Genomic DNA, 22,959 nt, shown 5'->3' on the forward strand with positions numbered 1-22,959 from the left:
AGTGTTTGGGTTTTGTCGCTGAACGTAGGAGCTCCGCACGAGGTCCGGACGTGGACTCCTTGGCGCTCGCGTGGTGTCCGAGCGTCTTCGCCCAGCCGCGCCCTTTCCCCGCACCCCCGGGGCGCACGGGTTTGCGTTTTGACGCAGTTCCGTTTGTCTGTCTCCTCGCGGCCTGTGCCCCCAGCTTCTTCATCCCCGGGGGAGCTCGGCGTGGACGGGCCCTTCACCGGACAAACGGCCGTGAGCGAGGCAGCCGGCCACGCAGGCACGGGCGGCAGGCTCGCGGTCCAGCCGGAGGGGCACACGAGGGAGCCCGAGGATGAGCCACGGGCACCGGGAACCGGAGGGAAGGGCTTCCCGGAGAAGGTTCTTCTATGCTGAGGCCTCAAGGGCGAGGGACAGTGACCAGGGCCTTTGCTGGGGCTCTCCCAGCGGCACCCGTGAGGCCAGGGCCGCGGTGAAGGCAGCGTCTGGGCGGGTGCAGGGGTGCTGAGACGGGAAGAGGCAGCCTCTGGAGGCGCCCGGGCAAACCCGGGGAGCGGGGAGGGGTGGTGAGGCCACACACAGGTCCTCTGGGGTGTGTCCATTCCCGTGGGCCCACCCACCTGCCCCTCCCCAGGCCCCTCGGTACAGATGGGGAAACTGAGGCAGGCTGCTGGCGGGCGGTGGGGGGGGGGGGGCAGCCCTGGTCGCGGTCGCTTCGTGCCCCGTGGGCAGCACTGTGCGAGTCCCCCGAGGCCCAAAGGACCACAGACGGGGCTGCGAGCAACAGAAAGGTCTCTCCCAGCCCCGGGGCCTCAACTCTGAAAGCCGGTGTGGGAGGGCCGCTCTCGGCCTCGGCCGGCCTCCGTCCTCACGTGGCCTCCCCTCTGTGCCTCTGTGTCTCCTCTTCTGAGGACACCTAGCTCCGGACGCAGAGACACCCCCCCCCCCGCCCCCGCCCCGACCCAGGATGATTTCACCCTGAGATCCTTGCCTGATTACACTCGCAAAGACCCTATTTCCAAATGCAGTCACTTCCTGAGGTTCCGGGTGGAGGTGAACTGGGGGGGACCCCGCTCAGTCCGCGGCAGGCGGCTCACCCCACGGCCTGAACCTGCACACAGCTCTCCCTTGCTCTGGTCCCTGCTTATAAGACTGACAGTCCCCTGGGTCCCCAACAACAGGGCCAGGGCGCCCGGGCAGGGTCTCTCAAACCCACAGAGGCCAACAGAGCACCCTGCTGCTTTCCCACAGCGACGCGGCTTCAACCCCGACCCCCGGGGCCCCGGCTGACTCGGCGGGCGGAGGCTGCGACTGACTCTTGACCTCAGGGTTGTGAGTTCGAGTCCCGTGTTGGATGTAGAGAGGACCTGGAAATAAAAATCTTTAAAAACACACACACAAGGAGCGCCTGAGTGTCTCAGCGTGTTGAGAGTCTCACTCTTGGTTTCAGCTCAGGTCACGATCTCACGGTTCATGGGTTCGAGCCCCGTGTCGGGCTGTGTGGTGACAGCACTCACTGCCCCCTCCCCCGCTCACTCTTTTTCTCTCAAAATAGGTAAATAAACTTAACAAATATATACATAAAAAAGCACAAAAGACAACTCCCCCCCTCCCCCCCCGCACCGACTCCTGACCGCGGAGGAGTCCTGTGGCTCCCTTAGGCTCCTGGGCCGACCCACGTCTCTGCCATGGCACCCGGGACCACCGGCCCCTGCCAACAACCCCTGACGGAGAGGCCCCTGAACCTTCCCGCAGGGCTTCTCAGCTTATCGCCTGCCACCTCCAGTCGTCCCACCGGATTCACCTGACGTCCTCCCCACAGTGAGCTCTGGAATGTTCCACGCCGTGTCCTGATGGAGCAGGCACCTCAGGCCCCCAGTAGTCACGGCAGGGAGCCCTCGTAGCCCGGGGCACCCAGGAAGCGTGGGGGACCTGCCATGTTCCTGTAGAACTTACAGGATCCTTCGAGGGGGCCCGTGCTCCCCTTCGAGTGGTCGTCTCTGGGCCTGGCCCTGAGCAGCCCGGGCCCAGAGCCCAGCGAGAAACGTGCGTGTCCAGGGCCGGGGTCGGCACATTGCCCTTGCCGTGCTTGGCCACGTGGCTGGCTGGTCTCACCCGCAGGCTAACCGGCCTGAGGACTCGGGTCCGCCCCTGGGGCAGGCGCCCTGGCAGGCGTTCCGGCTCTGCTGCCCCTTAGGCCACCGGCCTCGGCCCTCGGATAGTTTCCGTCAGAGGGGCTGGGGTACCGGGAGGCCAGGTTCCCGGCCGCGTCCCCTTCCGTCCCCTCGGCTCCCAGGGAACAACAGCCACGGTGCGTGTCAGCCGAGCCAGACCTGTTCCTCTGCACCTTCCCGACCTCGTTAGCCAGGGACCGAGGGGGGACGGCTGCTGGGGAAGCAGAGATGGGCAGACACGGACGGAGGGTCCTCTGGCCTCTTCCAAAGCTCCTCTTGTGACCCGCCCGCCTTGCCTGGCCTCTGCCCCTGGGCCCATGTGAGCTGGGTCCCGGAAGCAGCTCCAGGGTTAAATCCTGAACCACGAGACGGCACCCGTATGTAAAGAGACTCTCCCGATCCAGGCTTCCTGGCACAGCCCCTGCCCTCACCTGGCCTCCTCCAGATCCCCGGGTAGATGGGAGGTAGCAGCGGGCCCTGCGGCCTCTCCGTGCCCGGGCCCTTCCCTCCCACTGCGGCCAGTGTAGGGACTGGCCTGGAGATGGGGCAGGCAGGTCCTGTGGGGCACCTGCCCAGACAGCCTCTGCTCAGTGCCCGGGCCAGGGGAAGGGGCCGCTTCTGGGAGTGCCCTCTCCTCAGACACCCCCGCTCCAGGTCACACGGTCCCCTCTTTCCGGGTCAGAGCCCTGACTCTTCCCCCAGGGACTTGCTCGGCCTCCCTCCCCTGTAGTGCCTGATTCCCACTCTGATCCTGGAGCCCCGAGCCACCCAGCCCCAGCGCTGGCCGCAGTAGAAAGCGGGGGGCCGGCATGACCCTCATTGCCCGTGGGTGGAGGGGAGGTCAGGCTGAAACCAGACCTGACCCAACTGTGCCGCGATCCCGCCATGCCTCCCGGGTGCTGGAGAGACAGATCCCTACCCCCCCCCCCCACCCCAAGGCGGGGGCGGGTCTGACACCCTCCTCTTGACCCTGGCAGTGAGGCCCTTCAGCCATCTGGCAGGACAGCAGCCAGGTTCCAGAACCCGTTCTGAGCACCCCCTCCCGGGGCCAGTGTGGGCCCTCTCAGAGGCCGACCCAAGGCCAGGATGCACACAGCAGGAAGCGCGGACACAGGGGGACACCGGGACAGGAGGGACAGCCTTAAGGTGGCGGGGCCTCCGTGCACAGGGAGGGGGATCGGAGGGACAGTGCGAAGCACTCACCCCAGGGCTCCCGGGACAGGCCGTGCGTTTCCATCTCCGGCCCCACGACGCTGTCACTCCTGGACGCTGACGGCCTGTGTGAGGACCAAGGGGGTCAGGATGCGGACACCAGCCACAGAAGTAAGGGGACACAGGTGGAGCCACGGAGTCAGGGCAGGAGAGGAAGGGAGAGGTGGGCGCAGCGTAGAGCCGGGATGGGGACCGATCGTGAGTCAGCAGGCAAGAGAAGGCAATCTAGGAGGGCTTCCTGGAGGCTGCCAACCCAGGCCTCACTGGAGGCCCCTTCCACAGGGCGCCCGGAACCCACTAGATGGATACATTGTTGCCTCACTCAGCAGCACAACCCCAGGGAGAGGCGCTGTCACTGTCCCCGCTTTCCGGAAAAGGAAACGGAGCCCAGGGTGCCCAGGGGGTACCCAGGGCGCCCGTCTACAGTCTCCCCTTCCTCTCCTCCAGCCCCCCAGGCGGCAGTTTGTCCAGGTCCCCAGGTGGCTCCCTCTCCGGGGGGACTGGCTACAGGGCCCAGCTCCCGGACCATCCCCCCCGCCCCCACCAGCTACAAGCTCCCCCGGGGGCCACATCTACTGCCCCGAAGGCACCTGCGTCTCCCTTCCGCCTTCCCACCACCTCACTGGCTCATCTCAGCAGGTAGAGCCCCAGAAACCGGGGCCCTGCTGACCCCTCGCCTGCCATGACACCTATGACGCCTGCGTCTAACCAGCCACGAGGGTGAGCTCCTAAAAATAACCATAACCCACAGTACCTTCTGCTTAAAGCCCTCCGGACTCCCCACACCAACGGGACCAGGGTCCCAGTGCCTCCTTGTGGCCCGGTGGGTCCTGCATGAGAGGCTCTGCCGGCCACCATGATGACCGTCCTGCACCGGCCGCCCTGCTCCCCCACAGCCTTGTTCCCTTTCTTTCTGTTTCTTGGAGGCACCAAGCACCCTCCTGCCCCAGGACCTTTGCACGAGCTGTTATCTCTGACACAGCTCTGCCCCTGCTCTTCTGGTCACTTAAGTCTCGAGGGGCCTTTCCTGGCCACCCCAGAGTGGCCACGTGTGCCTCTCCCAAAGCCTGGGTCTCAGGTGTGTGTGATGAACCCCTCAGAGCAGAGCCTGCCCGCACTCCGTCCTCTTCGAACGAGTGTGTGAGTGAGGATAGGAACTACCTTCACCCCAGGCCGAGAGGCTCTGGCTGGCCCCTCTGCGGGTGGGTGTGCCTTCTGTCCTTCCAGGGATCCTGAGGGACCCCTGCCCAGCTGCAGGTTCTGAGGGGGCCAGACGGCTGGGAGCATGCCGAGGGGCTGCTCGGGGGAGCCCCTTGCCCACCCCAGGGGCTGTTTCTTGCCCTGACCCTCTGGGGTTCAAAGGGACCTTGGGGGGCAGACCAGACCAGCAAGAGAGGAAATCCTTGTATTTGTGTTTATTTCCTGGTGGTTCATTGTGAAGCAGCTGGGGCGGGGGGGGGGGGGGCTCCTGTTAACTCTTTCTCCCCTGAATTTAATTGTCCCCCTTCCGGCCAGTCTCCTCAGGCTCCCGGCGCCTGGGGAACCGCTTTCCTGAAGCCGACTCCCAGTGGGGGGAGGGACTTAAAAGCCCAACAAATCAAAGCCACGGCTATAGATAAGCCCAAGTGCGGAGTCTGAACCCGGAAACGTGCCCCAAGCTGGTTCCTAACGGGGGAGGGGGGCAGACCAGGAGCCAGGGGCTGGGCTGGGACCCTGGGCCCCGGAGAGGGGGACCCCTCCCGGTAGCTGGGAGGAGCCACGCTAAGCCCGTGGGTGGCTCTGGGGATCCGGGGCCGGGGGAGTGCGTCCGCGCAAGTTTTTCCCATGACCTCACCCGGAAGGGCCGAGCATGGGAGGCGAGCCACCCCCTGGAGCCGCTGTCGGGCCTGGGGTGGGGGGCTGCCAGTGCCCCCGCGTCTTCTTCCAAGGCTCCTGGAGCAGACAGATCCGTGGAGGCGGTCCTGAGCCCCCCACTGCCCTCGTACCCACCTGCCCGCAGCAGGCCAGACCACCCGGCGCGGCCTGTGTGGCCCACGGCACGGCTCCCCTGCAGCCGCTGTAGAAATGCGGGCCGGGGCTAAGCAGACACAGGGGCCCCGCCCGGGGGACACGGGCGGCCCCACGGAGGGTCCCTCTGGGCCGGGCAGAGTCATCCCCGTTGGCAAAAAAGGAAACTGAGGCTGGAGGAGGTGGAATGACAGCCACAGGCGGGGGGACAGATCTGGGCCAGGCCTGTGACCGCCAGTGACTGCCACTCGCCAAGTGCCCTCTGGAGATTGGGGACCTAGGCGGCCGGGGTGGGGGGCGCCCGACACAGCCAGAGAGGTAGCCTCCCTCTCGGGTCGCCCCCACCTTCCCCTGGAGGGGCTGGACTCCGCCCCCGACTCTGTTCTCACAGCCCCGACTCCCACACCGTTCCCGCAGAGGCGACCCCCACCCCCACCTCCTGGAAACACCAACCAGATGTTGGGACTGCGGCCTGTTGGGGGGGGGGGGGCAGGAGGAAGTGGCTGGGCGGGGGGAATGTCAGCCCGGAGTGCAGGCAGGCCTGGCAGGGCTCAGAGCTGCCCCGGGGCCTTCAGAGAGAGAGACAGACCAGAGCCCATGCTGCCCCCCGTCCCCCCGTTGTTCAGATGGGGGGGATACCGAGGACCTGGGAGGCCCCGGGGCAGACCCCACCCGGGCTGGGGGAGCACAGGCCTCCTTTGGGTCCCAGCCTTGCTGCGGCTCTGCCCCCCGGGGCCCGCCTGTCCGCAGGGGGGCACCCTGGCGGTCACCGCGGAGTGTGGGTGCTGTGGGTGCGGGCCCCACCCGACCCGTGGGTCATCACGGAGGCACGGAGCGCCTGCCTCTGCCCGGGGACGCCGCGGCCTCGCGTCACCACCTGCCCCAGAGCGCCGTGTCCTCCAGACCCGGGCCCCGGAGCCTGACGACAAGCCCGTTCCTGCCCCGCACGTGCAAGCATACGTGTGCAAACCCACCCACACACGCGTGCACCCGCAGCACACACGTGCCTCAGGACACGCACACTCACACCGGCACATATGCGTGTGGGTCACACACACGTAAACAAGCTGCACACTCACGTCCCCACAAGCCTGTTGCAGGATCTGGACCGGGTGCCGGTCAGGGAGCGGGAGGGACCCAAGAGGCGACCGCGAGGCTGCGTGATGCCCAGGGCGGAGGTGGGGAGACAGGGCGCCTGCCCAGAGCTCCCGTGCCCCCCAACCTGCTCCCTGCACAGAAGGGCCAGGGCCAGCTCCCCAGGGACGTCTAGAGGCACCTCCTCCCCAGGGTGGGCCCCCGCCTGGGCAGGGTCCTTGAGAACAGGACCCTCAGGTCCCACGCACAAAGTGCATATGTCACCGGATAAACAGTCGCCGGGTATTTCCTGCCTGACCCCGGCCTAAGCGCGTGAGCGTGCACGACCCTGTGCCTGGGAGACCGTGGGAGAGCGCTGTGTGCGTGCGAGCGGGCCCAGCCGGGACCCCGCAGGCGCGAGGGCATGGCCGGCGGCCGACCTCCCCCTTCCCGGTTTGTGGGGCGGGCTGGGGGCCTCCCGCAAGGCTGTGCCCCTTGCTGGCGGGGCTCGGGCCCTGCCGGCACCTGGGTTCTGGCCGCACGGGGTCTGCTCCTACTCGGCTCCGCCGGCCTCGCCCCCACCGGCCCACCGCCCACCGCCCGGCTGCCTCCCAGCCTGTGCAGGGAGGGGACCTCCCGGGGCCCCACAGGCCTGACGCGTCGTGCAGCCTGGGCAGGTACGCGGGGAGCGAAGGGGCGAATGCCCACACGAAGGAGCCAAGGGCAGGAAGGTGGTTCAGGCCCAGGAGGGAAACGCACGGCCCATCGCCCTGCCCCTTCCGGAAGGGCCCTGCTCTGCACCCCTGCTCCCCCCACCCCCCGCCCCACCTCCAGGGGACCGGCCGGGGCTGGCCTCCGACCCAGTGTGCCTGTGCCCTCTCTGTCCGTCTCCCGTCCCGCGGACGCACGCTCCCGGGCCCCCAGAATCGGTAGACTGGCCCGACGCACCCGGGCCCGAATCCGTAACCACTCAGGTGGGGGGCGGCGGCGGCTGTCGCCCCGTCCAGCGTCCCTGCTTCGCCGCTCCCTGGAGGGGCCGTGGGGGCAGGGCAGAGACGGTGTGACGGGAAGTGAGTCAGGTGCCCAGTGACCAGGCCCAGACGGCCACTCACTAGCTGTGTGACCTTCAGCAAGTTGTCCACTGTCCACGGGCCTGTGAGTAGGGAGACCGTGGCTCCCTGCTGCTCCTGCTGTGCTGGCCTGTGACCCCGTGACCGTGACCCGAGGCATGCAGGGTGGGCCCAAGCGAGCCTCCCGCCCCGTGGGAAGCCCCGGGGGGGGTGGAAGGAAGGCCGGCTCCAGCCAGCCCGGGGGGAAGGGTGAATGCAGGGACGCCCCGGGAGCTGCTCATTGTGGCCAGGCCCACGGGAAAGAGGGAGGAAGTTGGGGGGTGGGGAGCCCTGCAGACCCCAAGCAGAGAGAGAGAGAGAGAGAGGCCGCCGCAGGTGGGGCGGAGGCCCAGCCTCCCGGCCCACCCCCTGGAGTAACGGGTCAGCGCCCAACAGGCCAGCTAGATAGTGGCAGCCACTGACATGTGCCTGGCCCGGAGGCGGCCACTGAGGGGGAGGCGGAGAAGGGGACACGGCCTTGTGCCTCGGGAGACTGGCGGCTGGGAACTCTGACACACCTGGGTTGGGGTGTGGGAGGCCCCAGGAGGCTCCCTCTAACCTCGTGCCTGGGGGACATCTGACGATTCTCTGTGCTCCACAAGCGTGGGGGCTTAAAACAATAGAAATGTATCCTCTCCCGTTCTGGGGGCCAGAGTCCGGAGTCCCGGAGTGGGCAGGCCGCGCCCCCTCTGAAGGCTCCCAGGGAGGGTCCGGCTGCCGGCGGTCGCCGGCGATCCCCGGCTTCCTGGGCTCGTGGCCGCGTCCCTGCTCCTCCCCGTGGCCTGCCCCCAGAGAGTCTGTGTCTCTCCTCCTCTGAGGAAGCCCCTCACCGCATTTAGGGCCCACCCTGGCCCAGGAGGAGCTCATCTCGAGGTCTTTACCTTAATTACCTCTGAAAAGACCCTTGTTCCAAATCACGTGACATCCTGAGGTCTCAGGTGGGCATATTTTGAAGGCCACAACTGCACCGACCACAAATACCACGGACCCTCAGTCCAGCACAACACATGTCAAGTGCGGCCCCTCGCGGGGCGCCTCATCGGGCCCCCAGCAACCCTCAGGGCAGAGTTAGCTGGGGAGGGTGTGGAGAAAGGAAAGGACACTTGGAGGGGACGGAAAGGCAGAGACAAAGGCCAGGAGGCAGGGCGGGGGCGCCCAAGGAGCAGCTGGGCCCTCCCCGCCCCGCCCCTCCGGTGACCGTCAGCTGCGCGGGGCTCCTGGCCGCACGTCTGCACCTGTCCCCCTGTCCCCGCAGGTGGTGGCCCTCCTCGCTGAGGAGGTGGGAGGCCCTGGGCCCTGCGGCCCAGGGGCGGGGACGGCAGTGGCCGTGGGCAGGGCCAGGACACGGAAAGGAGACACCCCCCGTGGGCCCGAGGGCCTGGGAAGCCTGTGGCAGGTGCGTCCCCAGCCCCCGCAGCCCAGTCAGGGCCGGGCTAAGGTTTCCCGAGCTGGTGCCGGGGCTGGGCCGGGGCCTCCCCACTGCAGGCCGGCCCGCGGCCCGGCTCCCAGGGCGCCGCAGAAATGTCCTTTTGTTGGCTGAACAAAGCAGCTTTGAGCCGGGCCCTTATCTCGGGCTGTGATGAGATGGGACACCACCGATCGGGGCAGGAGCCGGTGGACCGGCTTGGATGGGGGCCCCCCAGGCCAGGGGTGGCAGGGAAGGGCCGCGGAAAGGGGGTGAGGACAGGCTGAGCTGCTGGGGTCTCCCACCGTGAGGGGTCTGTGTGGGCTCACGGAGGGCACAGCGGGACCATCGGACAAGGCCCAGGCAGACACAGGTGGGCACAGTGGGCACAGAAACGCACAGGCTGGGCCAGGCTGGGGGTGACGGGGGCCCAATGGGCCCAGGGCTGCTCGCCCCTGATTCATGCCTAGATCCCTCTGCAGACAAAGCCCCTGACCCCGGACACCCTGAGAACAGGGCCAGGAAAAGTGGCCTTCCGGAGTCCCCGGTGCCCAGCCTGCGGCCAGCCCAGCAGTGTCCCCGGGAGCTCAGAGGCTGAGCCAGGTGGCAAGGCGAGGTGCCAGCCAGACTGTGAGCTGGAGGGGACAGGAGGTCAGGACCCCTCATTCCGTCCCGCGTCTGTGACCGGCTCGGGAGCGGCCGCCCCCGATCTGTGTGGCGAGCTGGAGGGCCCCAGGGAGCCGCAGACTCCCTCCCCTGCTACGTCGGGACCCACCTCTGGCCTCCTCGGTGGACGGGTCACCAGGAGGGACCCCGGTGGCGAGGGGTGGAGGTCGGCCGGAAGCATAGTGACTCGACCCCATTGCCCCAACACGGGGGAGACGGCTCAGGTGGACTGTGTCCGCACGGGCCTGCAGGGCGCTGGACCCGAGCACGCCGTCCGACTCCTCCCCCGGGAAGCCCTCACTGCCTGCCTCTCTCTCTCCCTGGTCTCTGTGTCTGGTGCACAGTGAGGGAGGCGCAGGGGGGCCGCTGGCCACGCTCAGCGGCTGTGACTAGGTCCAGTTGGAGACGAGCCCCAGAAGGACCGCTTTGTGCCATACGGAGCACCCCCCAGCCAAGCCCCCGGCGCTGGCCCTCCGCTGGCCTCTCCCAGTGTAGAACCTCCCCGGGGCCCCGAGGAGGGGGTCGGCCTCACGTAGCAAATGGTCCCCTTTCGCCTGTGATTAGGGTCCTTCTGTTTTCCTTTCCTCCGCCTCCCCCTGACTTTCCCACAAGCACTTTGGGGCATAAAAACACCTTCACGGGCATGACAGTTGCTGGACGCCTGCCCCGAGCTCCCAGCCCAGAGGGGCCTCGCACACAGGCTCTCGCCAACACGGGCCCCTGGACTGGAGACGTTTCTCCACCAAATTCCCAGGCTGGCTTTGTTCCTACGCGGCCCGCGCCCGGGACCCGAGTATGAAGATGACCCCGGCATCTCTGGGGCCGGGTGGGAAACAGCCTCGCTGGGTCGTGTGCTTCGGTGACGGCTGACTTTGACCAGGGGACGCTCGCCGGGTCACGCAGAGTCTTGATTTTATTTAGCACGGAAACAGTCTCGCACAGACGCAGCCCCCGCGTCCTGGGAAATGACGGTCCCCGTGGGGCACTGGTTGTGGTGGCCCGCGTGGCGGTGGGTTCTGTGCGCACTCTGGCTTTCCAGAGAATGTCCTAGCGGAACCACGGAAGGACGAGGCAGGCGGCCCCAGAGGCAGGGCTGGCAGAGGGCCCCGAGCCCGGCGGGGTGGCCGGGGAAAGCGACCGCGGCGGAAAGGCGACGTCCGGGCGTGCGGCACCTGGGAGGCCACCAGCCTCCGCCTGCTGTCCCGAGACCCCTCACAGAGGCCTCTGTGGGCATCCCCTCGGTTTGCGGGATCCTTTCTTGGGGCGCCCCCTGAACAGTGCGGCTGTTCTGGAAGACTGAGTGTCGTCGAAGGCCTTGAAGCCCCATGGGCCCTTTGCTGCCGAGTCCCCACGCCCCCAGCCCCACCGGCCCGAGTTGTCGGCCTCCAGCCTGGGGTTTGCTCATCCCGTGTCCCCCCTTCGTGAGTTCATCCCTCTGCAAATACGTTCGAGGACAGAGCCTGCTGATCTCGTCACCTGCGCTCTGGGTGACTCGGCCACAAGGGAGAGAAGGGCGCGTGGAAAGTGTCGTGATGGGGGCTAGACCCACAGGCAGAAGATCAGCACTTCCAATGGGGGGTGAGCAGTCCCGAGGAAGCCGGAGGCATGATGGGAACGTGGGATGAGCTGCAGGCAAAGGCGGTGAGGGGACCGGCCAGCCAGGAAGGGACGTAGGGAAGGGTGTTCTCGTCAGAGGGAACAGCCAGTGCGAAGTGGTAAGGCAGGTTTGGAGCGAAGTGAGGGAGGGGGCTCTGGCCGCTCCACACAGCACAGTGAGGGCAGGGAGGGGGCCCAGTTAGAGGCCCCCAAAAGAATCCAGTGGGTGGGGACAGAAAGGGGGCTTTGTGGCTTCATTCTGAAGTCTGAGTTGGTGGGATTTGCCAGCGAAGAAGGGGGCGGTTGAAGCCAGTGCAGGGGGCGGGGGGTGGGGGTGCCCCAGACCGAGAGGGATGCTCACCGGGCACAGGGGAGGTGCCCGCTTGGTGCCGGGCGCTCGGACAGGGGCCTCTGTGGGGAGAGGTCCTGGCCAAGACGCGCATGTGGGGTTTAGAGCCCGAGGTCAGTGGTCTTAGCAAAGGAGGACAGTGCGGCTGTTCTGGAAGACTGAGTGTCGTCGAAGGCCTTGAAGCCCCATGGGCCCTTTGCTGCCGAGTCCCCACGCCCCCAGCCCCACCGGCCCGAGTTGTCGGCCTCCAGCCTGGGGTTTGCTCATCCCGTGTCCCCCCTTCGTGAGTTCATCCCTCTGCAAATACGTTCGAGGACAGAGCCTGCTGATCTCGTCACCTGCGCTCTGGGTGACTCGGCCACAAGGGAGAGAAGGGCGCGTGGAAAGTGTCGTGATGGGGGCTAGACCCACAGGCAGAAGATCAGCACTTCCAATGGGGGGTGAGCAGTCCCGAGGAAGCCGGAGGCATGATGGGAACGTGGGATGAGCTGCAGGCAAAAGCGGTGAGGGGACCGGCCAGCCAGGAAGGGACGTAGGGAAGGGTGTTCTCGTCAGAGGGAACAGCCAGTGCGAAGTGGTAAGGCAGGTTTGGAGCGAAGTGAGGGAGGGGGCTCTGGCCGCTCCACACAGCACAGTGAGGGCAGGGAGGGGGCCCAGTTAGAGGCCCCCAAAAGAATCCAGTGGGTGGGGACAGAAAGGGGGCTTTGTGGCTTCATTCTGAAGTCTGAGTTGGTGGGATTTGCCAGCGAAGAAGGGGGCGGTTGAAGCCAGTGCAGGGGGCGGGGGGTGGGGGTGCCCCAGACCGAGAGGGATGCTCACCGGGCACAGGGGAGGTGCCCGCTTGGTGCCGGGCGCTCGGACAGGGGCCTCTGTGGGGAGAGGTCCTGGCCAAGACGTGCATGTGGGGTTTAGAGCCCGAGGTCAGTGGTCTTAGCAAAGGAGGCAGGGAAGACACGAGAGGCAGCCGGGGGCGGGGGCCGGGAGGACCAGACCAGAGGCCACGCTGCCACCGGGGCACCTTGGACAGCACGAGTGTGTTCTCCACCAGCTCTGAGACCACAAGGCAGACCAAGGCGGGCAGGGCCTCACTCCGCCCGGGGGTGGGGGCTCCGGGGGTGGGGGGAGTGTCTGGGGCCCCCGGGGCGTCCCTGGCTGGGGCCGCCACACTCCAGCCTCTGCCCCGTCTCCGTCTCCAAGCGGCTTCTCCTCGGTGTCTGCGTCTCTCCCTTCCTATAAGGACACTTGTCACTGGATTTAGGGCCACGCTGGTCCCGGGGGCTCTCATTTCAAGGTCCCCACCTTGATAACATCTGCAGAGTCCCTTTTCCACATAAAGTCACGTTCGTGGGCCCCAGGCATCAGGAGGTGGATGTGTCTTCCCGAATCCTTGGGACCCCCCCCCCCCCCAGCACAGCCTTGTCACCCGAGGGCAGGAGGGCAGGGAGGGGACGATTGCCGTGTCTCTCAGAGAGGATGGGTAGAGCACCAAGGAACAGCCCCTGGGCCCAAGACGGGGACCCGAGTCTGGGCTCCTTCCCCGCCCCCCCGCACTTGCCCCGTCCTGCCTGGAGGCGGTGTCCCCCTTCCCCACGTGCTGAGCATGGCCTTGGGTCCAGATGTGCAGGCCCGAGGTAGGAGAGGCCCTGGGGCTGAGGACGGGCTGGACCCTGGTTCCCCATCCTGTGGGGAACAGGCCCAGGCCTCAGGGTCCCCACGGGATCGACTGAGCCCCTTCCCACACCAGCCCAGCGTGGGCACCAGGGTGGGCAGGCTGGTCCGGGACCCGCCCCCGCGGGACTGCTTCGTCCTGTAGGACAGCGTGGCCATCCTGGGGGCTCTCCCTCACTTGGGGATCTCCCCAGACAAGCCCACATTGTCACCACTGGTCCCAGAAAGGAGGACACAGAGCCAGGACCTCTGGGGGCCAGGCCGGGACCAGAGCGTGGCCTACCTTGGAGCACAGGACCTTTCAACAGACCCAATGCACCCACCAGCCCCTCCACTGCGCTCACAGAATAACCCATAGAAAGAACCCCAGGCGGGAGAGGGAGCAGGGAATTGAACAGAGGGGCTGTCTTCTCCCGGCCGCCTCGGGCTCCCGGAGCAAGGAGGCATCTCTCTCTGGCGGGTCGTGGGGACGGGGTAGCAGGGGGGGGGGGGGGGTGCTCCCAGGCATGGCCCCAGTGGCCCTGGCAGGCCGAGAGGGAATCAGCTTACAGAGCACCCCCGCCACTCTCTTTGAAGCTGTCTGGTCAGGCTGGCAGGAGGCAGGAGGCCACAGTCAGAGGCCTCCCCACTCCAGGGACGGTGGCAGAGAGATGCTGGGGTTGGGGAGGGCCGGGGGTATCCCCCGGGGCTCATACGGTGCCCCCGAGGGCCAGACCCCGGGTGCTCTGGGGCTGGGTCACCTCTGACCCCCTGTAGCCTCCCAGCTCCAGCCCTGGGACCCTCACGTCGCCCCAGACCCCTCTTGCTCACCTGCCGGGGGACCTCGGTCACACCCCTGGAATGCACGGGCTCTTCTCTGAGAGCCCAGGCTTCCTGCGACCTCCCCCCACCCCCGTGAGCTCCTTGTGGTTCCAGCACCCGCAGACCGTCCCAGAGCCACGCCAGCCGGAGCTCTGGGACCCACGTCAACCAATCAAGTCCTCAAAACCCAGATGAGTCCCGGTCTTGGCACTGTGCCTCCCCCTCCTGTGGACGGCTCCGCCCTCCACCCGGAGCCCAGAGACTGGTTCCCACGTTCTGCTGGTTCTGCCCTCGGGCCTGGGCTCGCTTGGCCCCAGGCTGCACTCTCCCTCGCGGTGTCCCTAATCCCTGCCCACACCTCCGAGAAGAGCACTTTTGCGAAACCTCCTCAAATCACCTGCTCGCACAACCTGCGTGCCTCCTGGCCTCCGGACCGTCGGCTCTCCCCTCCGAGCAGCTCGCACACGCACCCCCGCTGGATGTCCGAAAGGCGCTGGACAAAACGCAGCAACATCCTTGATTGTAAAAACATCACACTAGGGGCGCCTGGGGGGCTCTGTCGGTTAAGCGTCCGACTCTCGATTTCGGCCCAGGTCGTGCTCTCGCGGTCCGTGGGTTCGAGCCCCGTGTCGGGCTCTGTGCGGACAGCTCGGAGCCTGGAGCCTGCTTCCGATTCTGGGTCTCCCTCTCTCTCTGTTCCTCCCCTGCTCATGCACCCTCTCTCTCTCTCTCTCTCTCTCTCTCCTCTCTCTCTCTCTCAAAAATAAATAAACTTAAAAATAATCATAATAAAATCTGACTGGACAAATACTCCCTTCACCTGATAAAATAGCCTACCCCCGAACCAACGTCTTGCTCGTTGTGAATCTTCTAGAAGCAGAGCTGTGGAAGCCAGGAGCCGGGCTTTCCCACACCGCACCACCCACACCGCACTCTGTTCTGAGGCCCGGCCCGCACGATTACAGGAGAGAAAGGCATAAAGTCAGAGCCGCTGGGAAAATGAGGAAATTATCATTATTTGCAGATGATTTTATTAAGCACCTGAAAAACAGAAAGATTTCAAACAATAAAAGAATTCCTTGAGGCGGCAGGGACAAAATCAATCCCCTCCGTGTGCACAAACATCAGCCGGGTAGGTGGGGTGTGAGAGAAAAGAGCCTCTAAATGATGGGTATAAAAATGATAAAATACTCGGAAATCAGTAAGAAACATGCCAGATTGGCATTGAGAGAGTTTCGCATGCAACCGAGGGTCACGGAGGAAGGTCTTGGCACATGGGAAGGCCCGACCTCTTCAGGCCGACTTAATAACATAATCACATCAATTCTCCTTAATAAATCCATCGTTATTAGGGCACCTTGCTTTTAAAGTCTCACAGGTCGGTTTTTTTTCTTTAACCTTTTAATGTCTGTTTATTTTTGAGGGACAGAGAGACAGAGCGTGAGCAGGGGAGGGGCAGAGAGAGAGGGAGACGCAGCATCCAAAGCAGGCTCCAGGCTCCGAGCCGTCAGCACAGAGCCCGACGCGGGGCTCGAACCCACAAACCGCGAGATCGCGACTTGAGCTGAAGTCGGACGCTTCACCGACTGACCCACTCAGGCGCCCCAAACAGGACTTATTTCTAAATTAAACAAACTAGGGGCGCCTGGGTGGCGCAGTCGGTTAAGCGTCCGACATCAGCCAGGTCACGATCTCGCGGTCCGTGAGTTCGAGCCCCGCGTCGGGCTCTGGGCTGATGGCTCAGAGCCTGGAGCCTGTTTCCGATTCTGTGTCTCCCTCTCTCTCTGCCCCTCCCCCGTTCATGCTCTGTCTCTCTCTGTCCCAAAAATAAATAAACGTTGAAAAAAAAAAAATTTAAAAAAATAAAATAAATAAATAAATAAATAAATTAAACAAACTAATTCTAAGGTTCACGTGGAAAACTGAATAAGCAAAAACAACCAAGAACATTGTGGGGGAAAAGAAGGACGTGTGACTAAGGACCAGATTTGCTGGCACTCAACAGGTGGTGCTCATCTCTCTGTCTTGTGAGGCAGGCAGCCCAGGGCTGTGGGGACTCCACGGTGTCCCAGACTCACGAGGACCCCTCCATCTCTCCGCCCCACCCTCCTGTTGTGTGGTTTCCCTTCCAAGTTTGCCCGGTGGCCCAGCAGGGCTGCTGGAGCTCCAGTCATCACCCCTATATCCCAGGCAGCTGGAAGGAGAAAGGAATGCATGCCGTCCGCCACAGGGCAAGTCTTCGAAAGTGCTGTCCCTCACTTCCTCTCCCCTCTCACCGACCAGAACCTAGTCCCCGTGGCCGGGCCTGTCTGCAATGAAGCAGGGAAATGCAGATGCTTAGTGCTTCGTTGCCTCAAATAAAATCAGGCTACAAAGAAGGAAGAGAGAAGGTCATGGACGTTGGGGGGGGGGGGCTCCTGGGGTCTCTGCCAAAGGAGGGATGGGCCCCTCAGGCACGACAACATTTATCAAGCTACGAGGATTCAAGCAGTGTGATATTGCACAAGAATGAGCGGGTGAATGAATGGAACAGAATAAGCCCAGAAACAGACTCGAATACACAGGAGAGTTTGGCGTGGGACACGGACGGGATTGCAAATCAGTGAGAAAAGATGGGCCACTCAAGAACCCACCGACGCCCGGGGAGGCAGACAGCCATCTGGAAAGAACGAAGCTGGGTCTGTATTCTCACAAAATAAATTCCAAACGGGCCAGGTTTCAAGTAAACAGCAAAACCACAAAGCCTAGAAAAAAAAACACAACGTGGAAGAAATTTCTTTACCAACCTGAGCTGAGACCTTCTTAAGCGTGCCACAAAGTACCAAGACCAGTACAAAGACCACATCCACAAAAATTTTTCTTAAGCTCAAATACATAAAATAAGATTTCTGCATAACAAAAACCCCCTGAAGCGGTCAGGTGGCAACACGGAGAAGCTATGCATCCATGGAGGCAGAGGGCTCATTTCCTTCATATGTAAAAAGCTCCAACAAATCAATAAAGAAAAGTTAACTCGGGAAGAAATGAAAACGCAAAGGGCACGAAGGGAGGGTCCGCATGAGAAGGGAAAGCTCACGGACGTGTGGAAAGACGCTCAGCCTCACTGTTGGTGACAGACACGCTCCCAAAGCCTTGATGACCGCGACGATCGCCGGTTCGCCCGTGTGACCGGCCACGGCTTTGTTACGCACGGCTGTGGGCCGTGAGGACCCAGGCTCGGCCCCGTCTGTCAGAGCTACCAATACGACGTCTGACCCAGCGGCCCCGCTTCCGGAGAGGCATCCTGCCCACTGGTGGTCCTGGGCTGGCCGGAAAAAAACCCAAAGTGCCCATCAGCGGACCGTACACACCACACAGCGGAACATTCCGCGGGCAAAGGAAGGCGTCCACATTTTTAGACGGGGCCATTCGTGCGGCTGGCTCGGTGGGGCACAGAGCGGGCTCCAGAGGTGTGAGGGCACAGCGAGGACGGCCGGGGAGGCGTGCGCTCCACAGACACACGGGGCCCGGGCCTCCTGGCTGCCTCCGGTTCGGGAGCTGTGAGCCCCGGACGTGCTGGAGAGAAGCTCTCCTCGGCACCGTCCGGGCCCCACCGCGATCTGAGCTACGGGAAGGCATTTCCGTTGGAAACACAAGGGCGGAGGGAAGCAGGCAGCGGCGGGGAGGGGGGCGAAGGCGGGCTGGGGTCTTGTCAAAGCCGGGCCACCTGCTCCAGGTCTGCGGATGCTGAGGGAGGAGGTGGGGGGCCGTGGGGTAGGAAGACACTGGCCCCCGAGCTCGGCCCCGACCACGTAGGCCCGCAGGACTACGACACCGGGGTCATGTGTAGTGTAGAGGGCCAGACTCCAAGGAGGGGCACCTCCCAGGCCGGGGAGGGGAGGCCCAAGGAGCTGGCTGCCCTGTCCAGCAAAGGAAGTTCCCTTGGTGGCCGGTGACTCAGCCCAGAGATGGGGGCGGGGCGAGGAGACAGCCAGCCCCTCCCTCGGGCCCCCTTTCCGGGGGATCCTGGCCGGGTTCTTCAGTATCTCATTTGCATGTCCGTTCATCCTCTCCCAGCCTTCCCAGCCACCCCCAGACTGGGGCCTGGTCCCCCTGCCGGTCCCCCCTCCACACACACACCCTGCCCCTCCCCAGAGGGAAGGACAATGGTGGTGGGGAGGAGGCGGGGAGGGGTCTGGCTGGCCCGGCCAGGCTGGCGGGAACCATTGTGTGGGAGGCCCTGAGTGTTTGCATTGGAAGTGCCGCTGCTGAATGGGGCACAAGCATCCCAAGAATGCTGCCTGAGCCCATTGAGGGCCGAGCTCTCCGACACTGGGCCCGGCCGGGGCATCCTTGCCAAGCGTCTGAGTCTTCCTGTCACTCACACCTGTCAGGGCAGAAAGCGGAGAGGGATGAGACGGAGGGTTTGGGCGCCAGACAGGAGTGACCAAGGGCTACCAGGCACAGTGGTGTAGGTTGCGCACTGCACGACACCAGGGTGTGCCATTCACCTGGGTAGCCACACCTACCAGTGACCCTGCAGCCTCCCAGCGGTCCCTGAAGTAAAACGGGACAGGAGATCCTTCCCTGAGAGGGTGTCTCTCAGCTCGAGGCGGGAAGGGGCTTAGAGGAGATGGGAAAGGAGACGGGGCAGAAGGAGGAGAAGGGAAGGAAACTTGGCAGCCTGCTGACTGACAGGCTGGGGGCCGCGGGGGGTCCCAGACACCATGGCGAGTCCATCCCACAGACCAAGGGGTGGCTGCTGGTTGCCCAGAACTTGCACCTGCTTCCTGTCTGTGGATTGGGGGTGGGTACCCGCCCCCCGGGGCATGGGAGGTGAGGGGGCTGGTAAACGTGGCAGTCAGTGCCCCAGAGAGTGCAGCCAGTCTGGTTGGCATTGTTCTCGGGGATACAGGTCCTGGGCTATACTGTTAGGAGCGGGGAGGGGCACAGGGAGGGGCAGCTGGCAGAGGGAACTGGAAGGGCAAAGGCCAAGAGGCACGACGGGCGTGGGGCGCGATGGCAAGAAAGGGGAGCACCTCCAGGGCACCGCTGACTAGAGGAGGCTGGCACACAGCGTGGGGAGACCAGGGAAGACACTGGCAGACTTGAGGGGAAAGGGGGCCGGGGGGCGGCCAGGAGCGGGGCGGGTCTGTCCACGTCCTCTGCCCTGGGGATGTCACTCTATCCCGGAAGCAGGTTTTCCGTGGAGGCTGTGAAGGCACTGGGGGCTGCAGGGTCCCGACCAGCCTTGTCCTGGGTGCACGGCCCCCGCAAGGGGACATGCCGGCCGGGACAGGGGCTGGGATCAGGCCCGGATCCCTGGGAGGCCTGAGCTGGGGGAGGGCGACTCCTCCTTCCTTTCCGCGTGAGCCAGTGGCTGGGCCCCCGGCTGGCTCCCCTGGGGACCACGCGGAGAGGGACGGACATTCTCTGCCGCTCACGGAGACTCTCGCCCGCTCCGAGGGGACAAACAGAGGGGACGTAGCCCTCCCCGTCACACACTTGCTGTGCGACCTTGGGCCAGTGGCTCCCTGCTCCCTGCCTCAGCTTCTCACCTGTGAAGTCGCGACGGCCGCCGTCCCGGCCTCTGCCGGGCGTCAGGCAGGACTCCGGGACTCTGGCTCCATCGAGTTGTCCGAGACGGTCCCCATCGGCGTCGGGACAGGCTCCCTGGCGGAGGTGGTGCCGGGAGTGGGAACGTGGCCACAGGCAAGTGGGCCGGGGCCCCCGGTGGTCCCGAGAAGGCTGTGCGTTCACGGGGAGGAGGGGGACATCGAGGCACAGAGAGCAGACGGAGTGAGGGAGGGAGAGAGGGGCAGGGGCCTCAGGAGCCCCGGGGGAGGAGTGAGGGGGGGCCCAGTCCTGGCAGGGGAAGCAGAGGGCAGAGGGCAGGAGGACACGGTGGGGCAGGAAGAGATCACGGGGGCCCTGGCCACCAGGCCTGCCCAGTAGTCGTCGAAGCAACAGTCTGGCAGTCTGGGGTCATCCGGGGCACGCAGCCTGGGCTGCGGCTGGGGCTGGGGGGCCTGGCCCCAGTGACATCTTCGGCAACAGCCTCTCCCTGGCCACAGCCCCGACGTGACCCTGACCGGCGGAGCCCGTGCGCCCGCTAGCCCACAGGAAGCCGAGCATCGCTGGGCAGGAAGCCCTCTCTCCCCTCCTTCCCTCACCCGGGCCAGGCCCGCCCCAGCAGGGCAGCCCCTCGAAGCCCAGGAGCCAGCAGGGTGCCCCACCCCCGACACTCGCGCACATGCGGCCTGGGCACTGAGCGGGTGGAGGCCAGGGCCCCCCATGCTCTAGGGTCCCCCTGCCTCTCAGGGGTCCGTCTCCCATCCGTGAAGCGATGCCCCCCCACCGAAGGGCGGCACTGAGCTTGAGGGGCGCCTGGGGACAGTATCTGGGATGTGGCAGGAGCCACTGCGTCTGGGGGCGACGACTGGGTGGGTGTCCAGCCGCCCCGGGGCGGACAGCCTCCAGCAGGCGTCCAGGACCCCCAGGGCTCAGGACAGACGGAGGCAGAGGCGTCTGAACCACAGGCTCCCTCCGGTGCTGAGGTGGGCCCCACCTTAGGCAGTGCTACCGGGAGCCTGTCCCCAGTTTCGGGCGAGGCCCAAGTGCCTGTTGGGGCCAACTGGAAACAGGTCTCAGCCCTGGCGTGGGACCCGGCCCAGCTCCTGGGCTGCTGCTGGGCACTGGGTCAGAACAGGGCGAAGGGAGGCCGGGCCCGGGGTGAGGGGTCAGAGGGGCGGGAGGGGTGGGGTCGGGCCCAGATTCAAGCGTCAGCCGCCCCGGATGTGGGTGGGAGGGCTGCCCATCTGGACACAGCCACCGGCGTGGCCCCAACCAGGGCCTGCTCCCCCACCTGTCCCCCCAGGCCTGGTCCAGACTTTGCCCGACTCCAGGGATGCCCTTGGGGAACAGAGACCCTTGGCCTTTTGAGCTGGGCCTCACCTTTCCCCACACCCAGGGCCTGTGTTTCAGAAAAGGGAACTGAGTCAGGGCGTCCGCTTTGCGGTGAGAGACCAGGGTTCGGACCAGGCCGCCCCCTCCCAGAGTGGAGCTCGCTCCCCTCCAGGGAAGGGGCGCCCCCGCCGTTCCCTCCTCGTTTCTTAAGCTGAGGTAAAACTCACATAACGGAGAAGTGGCCGCTTGATTTATGTATTTACATGTTTATGTTTAAGATTCTATTTTTAAGTAACGTCTGCACCCAACATGGGGCTCGAACTCACGACCCTGAGATCGGGAGTCGCACGTGCTTCCGACTGGGCCAGGCAGGCGCCCCAAAAGTGGCCAAGTGAACAATTCCGTGGCGCCTGGTACGTTCTCTCCGTGGTGCAGCCGCCGCCACGACCTGGTTCCGGAACGCCCCCCTCGGCCTGCACCCGTGAACAGGGCTCCCTGTCCCCCAGCCCCTGGCCGCCACCCACGTCCTCGCCGGCCACGCGGACTCACCTCCCGGGACATCTCACACCCATGGGGTCCGGCTGCACGCGCCCCTCGCGTCTAGGCTTTTCCACGGAGCGCACCGCGCTCACGGTTCTTGGCGCCTCTGCGGCCCTCATTCGTTCCTTCTCGATGCGTCCGTTCGTGCCTCGGGCAGAGCTCAGCCCATCCCCGCGGGGTCAGCCGGGGCACCGGTCAGGCTCCACCCGCACACGGCCCTGTGAGGGGGGCGGCACTGGCCCCATTCCCAGGCGAGAACGCTGAGGCCCAGGGAGGTCAGAGCGGGCTTCCCCGTTGAAGTGAGGCATCGCTGTGGAGGGGCCGAGGGAGCCTGGCCCAGCGCGGACCAGCGGGGGGGAGAAGACGCCCCCCGGCCTGATGATCCCGGGCGTCCCGTGAGGACGCTGACAAGGCCACGGTGCCCTTTCTCCTTGGTCACCCCGGAACGGTCTCCGGCACAAAGAACAGAGAGTACCTGCGGGAGCCTCTTGAGGCCCAGCACTGGCCAGGAGGCAGGGAGACTGGGAGGCCCGGCTTCCGGAGAGAACTGAGGCCGCCGAGGGGTTTGGGCAGAACGTCCAGGACCCGGGCCGTGCAAGGGAGAAGCTGGCACGTCCCCCTCGGGAGGCGAGCCGAGAAGCGGCCCTCGGGCGCCAGGCTCCTCCGGGCCAGGGGAGGCCCGGGTCTCCCTGCGGGGCTGGAGAGTCCCCACCCGAGACCGGTCCCTGGGGAAGGCAAGGCCCAGCCACGGCCGCTCTGGGAATGCGGTCAGGAGGGGGAGAGCGGCTCCCTGTGGGGACACCAGAGCCTGCTGAGGCTGCCAGAGGGGCTGCTCCCACAGGCCAGGTCCCCGCACCGCCCCCCCCACCCCCAGACCCTGTGCTCCTCAGAGGCTCTGGGCCTCGGAGCCGCCCCCACGAGGAGGCCTGTGTCTTACCCCAAGGTCGGCACGTGGTTTTGTCGGACGCCTGACCACCCAGGCTGGAGCTCCCTCCCCTCCGCGAGCCCGAAGGTAGTACCCAAGGCCACTGACAGTGGGGGCCTGGGATTCGAGTTTCTCCCAGGGGTAGACGCTCTGGGCTCAGTCCCTGCCCGCTCCCTCCCGCTCAGCCCAGCTGTTCTTGAAGAAGCCCTCCCTGGTTCCCCGGGGTGGAGGAGCGATTCCTCCTGGCTGGTCACCGTGCTTGAGCCCCAGGACCTTTCTCGGGGCAGGGACGCCACACCCTGCCCCCATCTTCGTTAAGGCCCCCAGAGGCTCCGGCAGTGGGCGAGGGGGACACGGGTGGCAGGGGCCACAGCGCAGACCCCACAGCCGGTCTTACCGAGAAGAAACTCAGAAACCACTCGCGGTACAGCAGGTGGGAGCCTCGGCCCTGGCAGCGTGGCCCTGGCTGTGAGAAGAGGCCTCTTCCCGCCGGACTCCCTCCCTGAGCCCCTGCTACAGCTGCTGACCCAGGGACAGAGCCTGGAGCCCCAAGCCCCGGGGGC

At 65.4% G+C, this 22,959-nt stretch overlaps 2 protein-coding genes and 1 long non-coding RNA gene across 3 annotated transcripts; 1 reads left to right on the plus strand and 2 right to left on the minus strand.

Moving 5' to 3' along the window:
- Positions 1-10,527: 10,527 nt before the first annotated feature.
- On the minus strand, positions 10,528-11,694 carry LOC123592653. Its single transcript, XM_045467954.1, has 2 exons — positions 11,590-11,694; positions 10,528-11,258 (listed from the first exon to the last, which is right to left on the minus strand). Exons 1-2 carry the CDS (start codon positions 11,669-11,671, stop codon positions 10,546-10,548), a joined length of 795 nt encoding a protein of 264 aa, XP_045323910.1. The 5' UTR covers positions 11,672-11,694; the 3' UTR covers positions 10,528-10,545.
- On the plus strand, positions 11,518-12,672 carry LOC123592672. Its single transcript, XR_006709900.1, has 2 exons — positions 11,518-11,690; positions 12,498-12,672. It is a non-coding gene; the product is annotated as an uncharacterized LOC123592672 (long non-coding RNA).
- Positions 11,725-17,267, minus strand: LOC123592664 (basic proline-rich protein-like). Its single transcript, XM_045467975.1, has 5 exons — positions 17,151-17,267; positions 16,680-16,790; positions 14,444-14,561; positions 13,129-13,257; positions 11,725-12,807 (listed from the first exon to the last, which is right to left on the minus strand). The coding sequence occupies exons 2-5, from the start codon at positions 16,703-16,705 to the stop codon at positions 12,508-12,510; spliced, it is 573 nt and encodes a 190-aa protein (XP_045323931.1). The 5' UTR covers positions 16,706-16,790; positions 17,151-17,267; the 3' UTR covers positions 11,725-12,507.
- Between the last annotated feature and the right edge of the window lie 5,692 nt (positions 17,268-22,959).

The sequence above is a fragment of the Leopardus geoffroyi genome, chromosome D4, assembly GCF_018350155.1.
Source record: "Leopardus geoffroyi isolate Oge1 chromosome D4, O.geoffroyi_Oge1_pat1.0, whole genome shotgun sequence".
In the NCBI taxonomy this organism is placed as follows: domain Eukaryota; kingdom Metazoa; phylum Chordata; class Mammalia; order Carnivora; family Felidae; genus Leopardus; species Leopardus geoffroyi.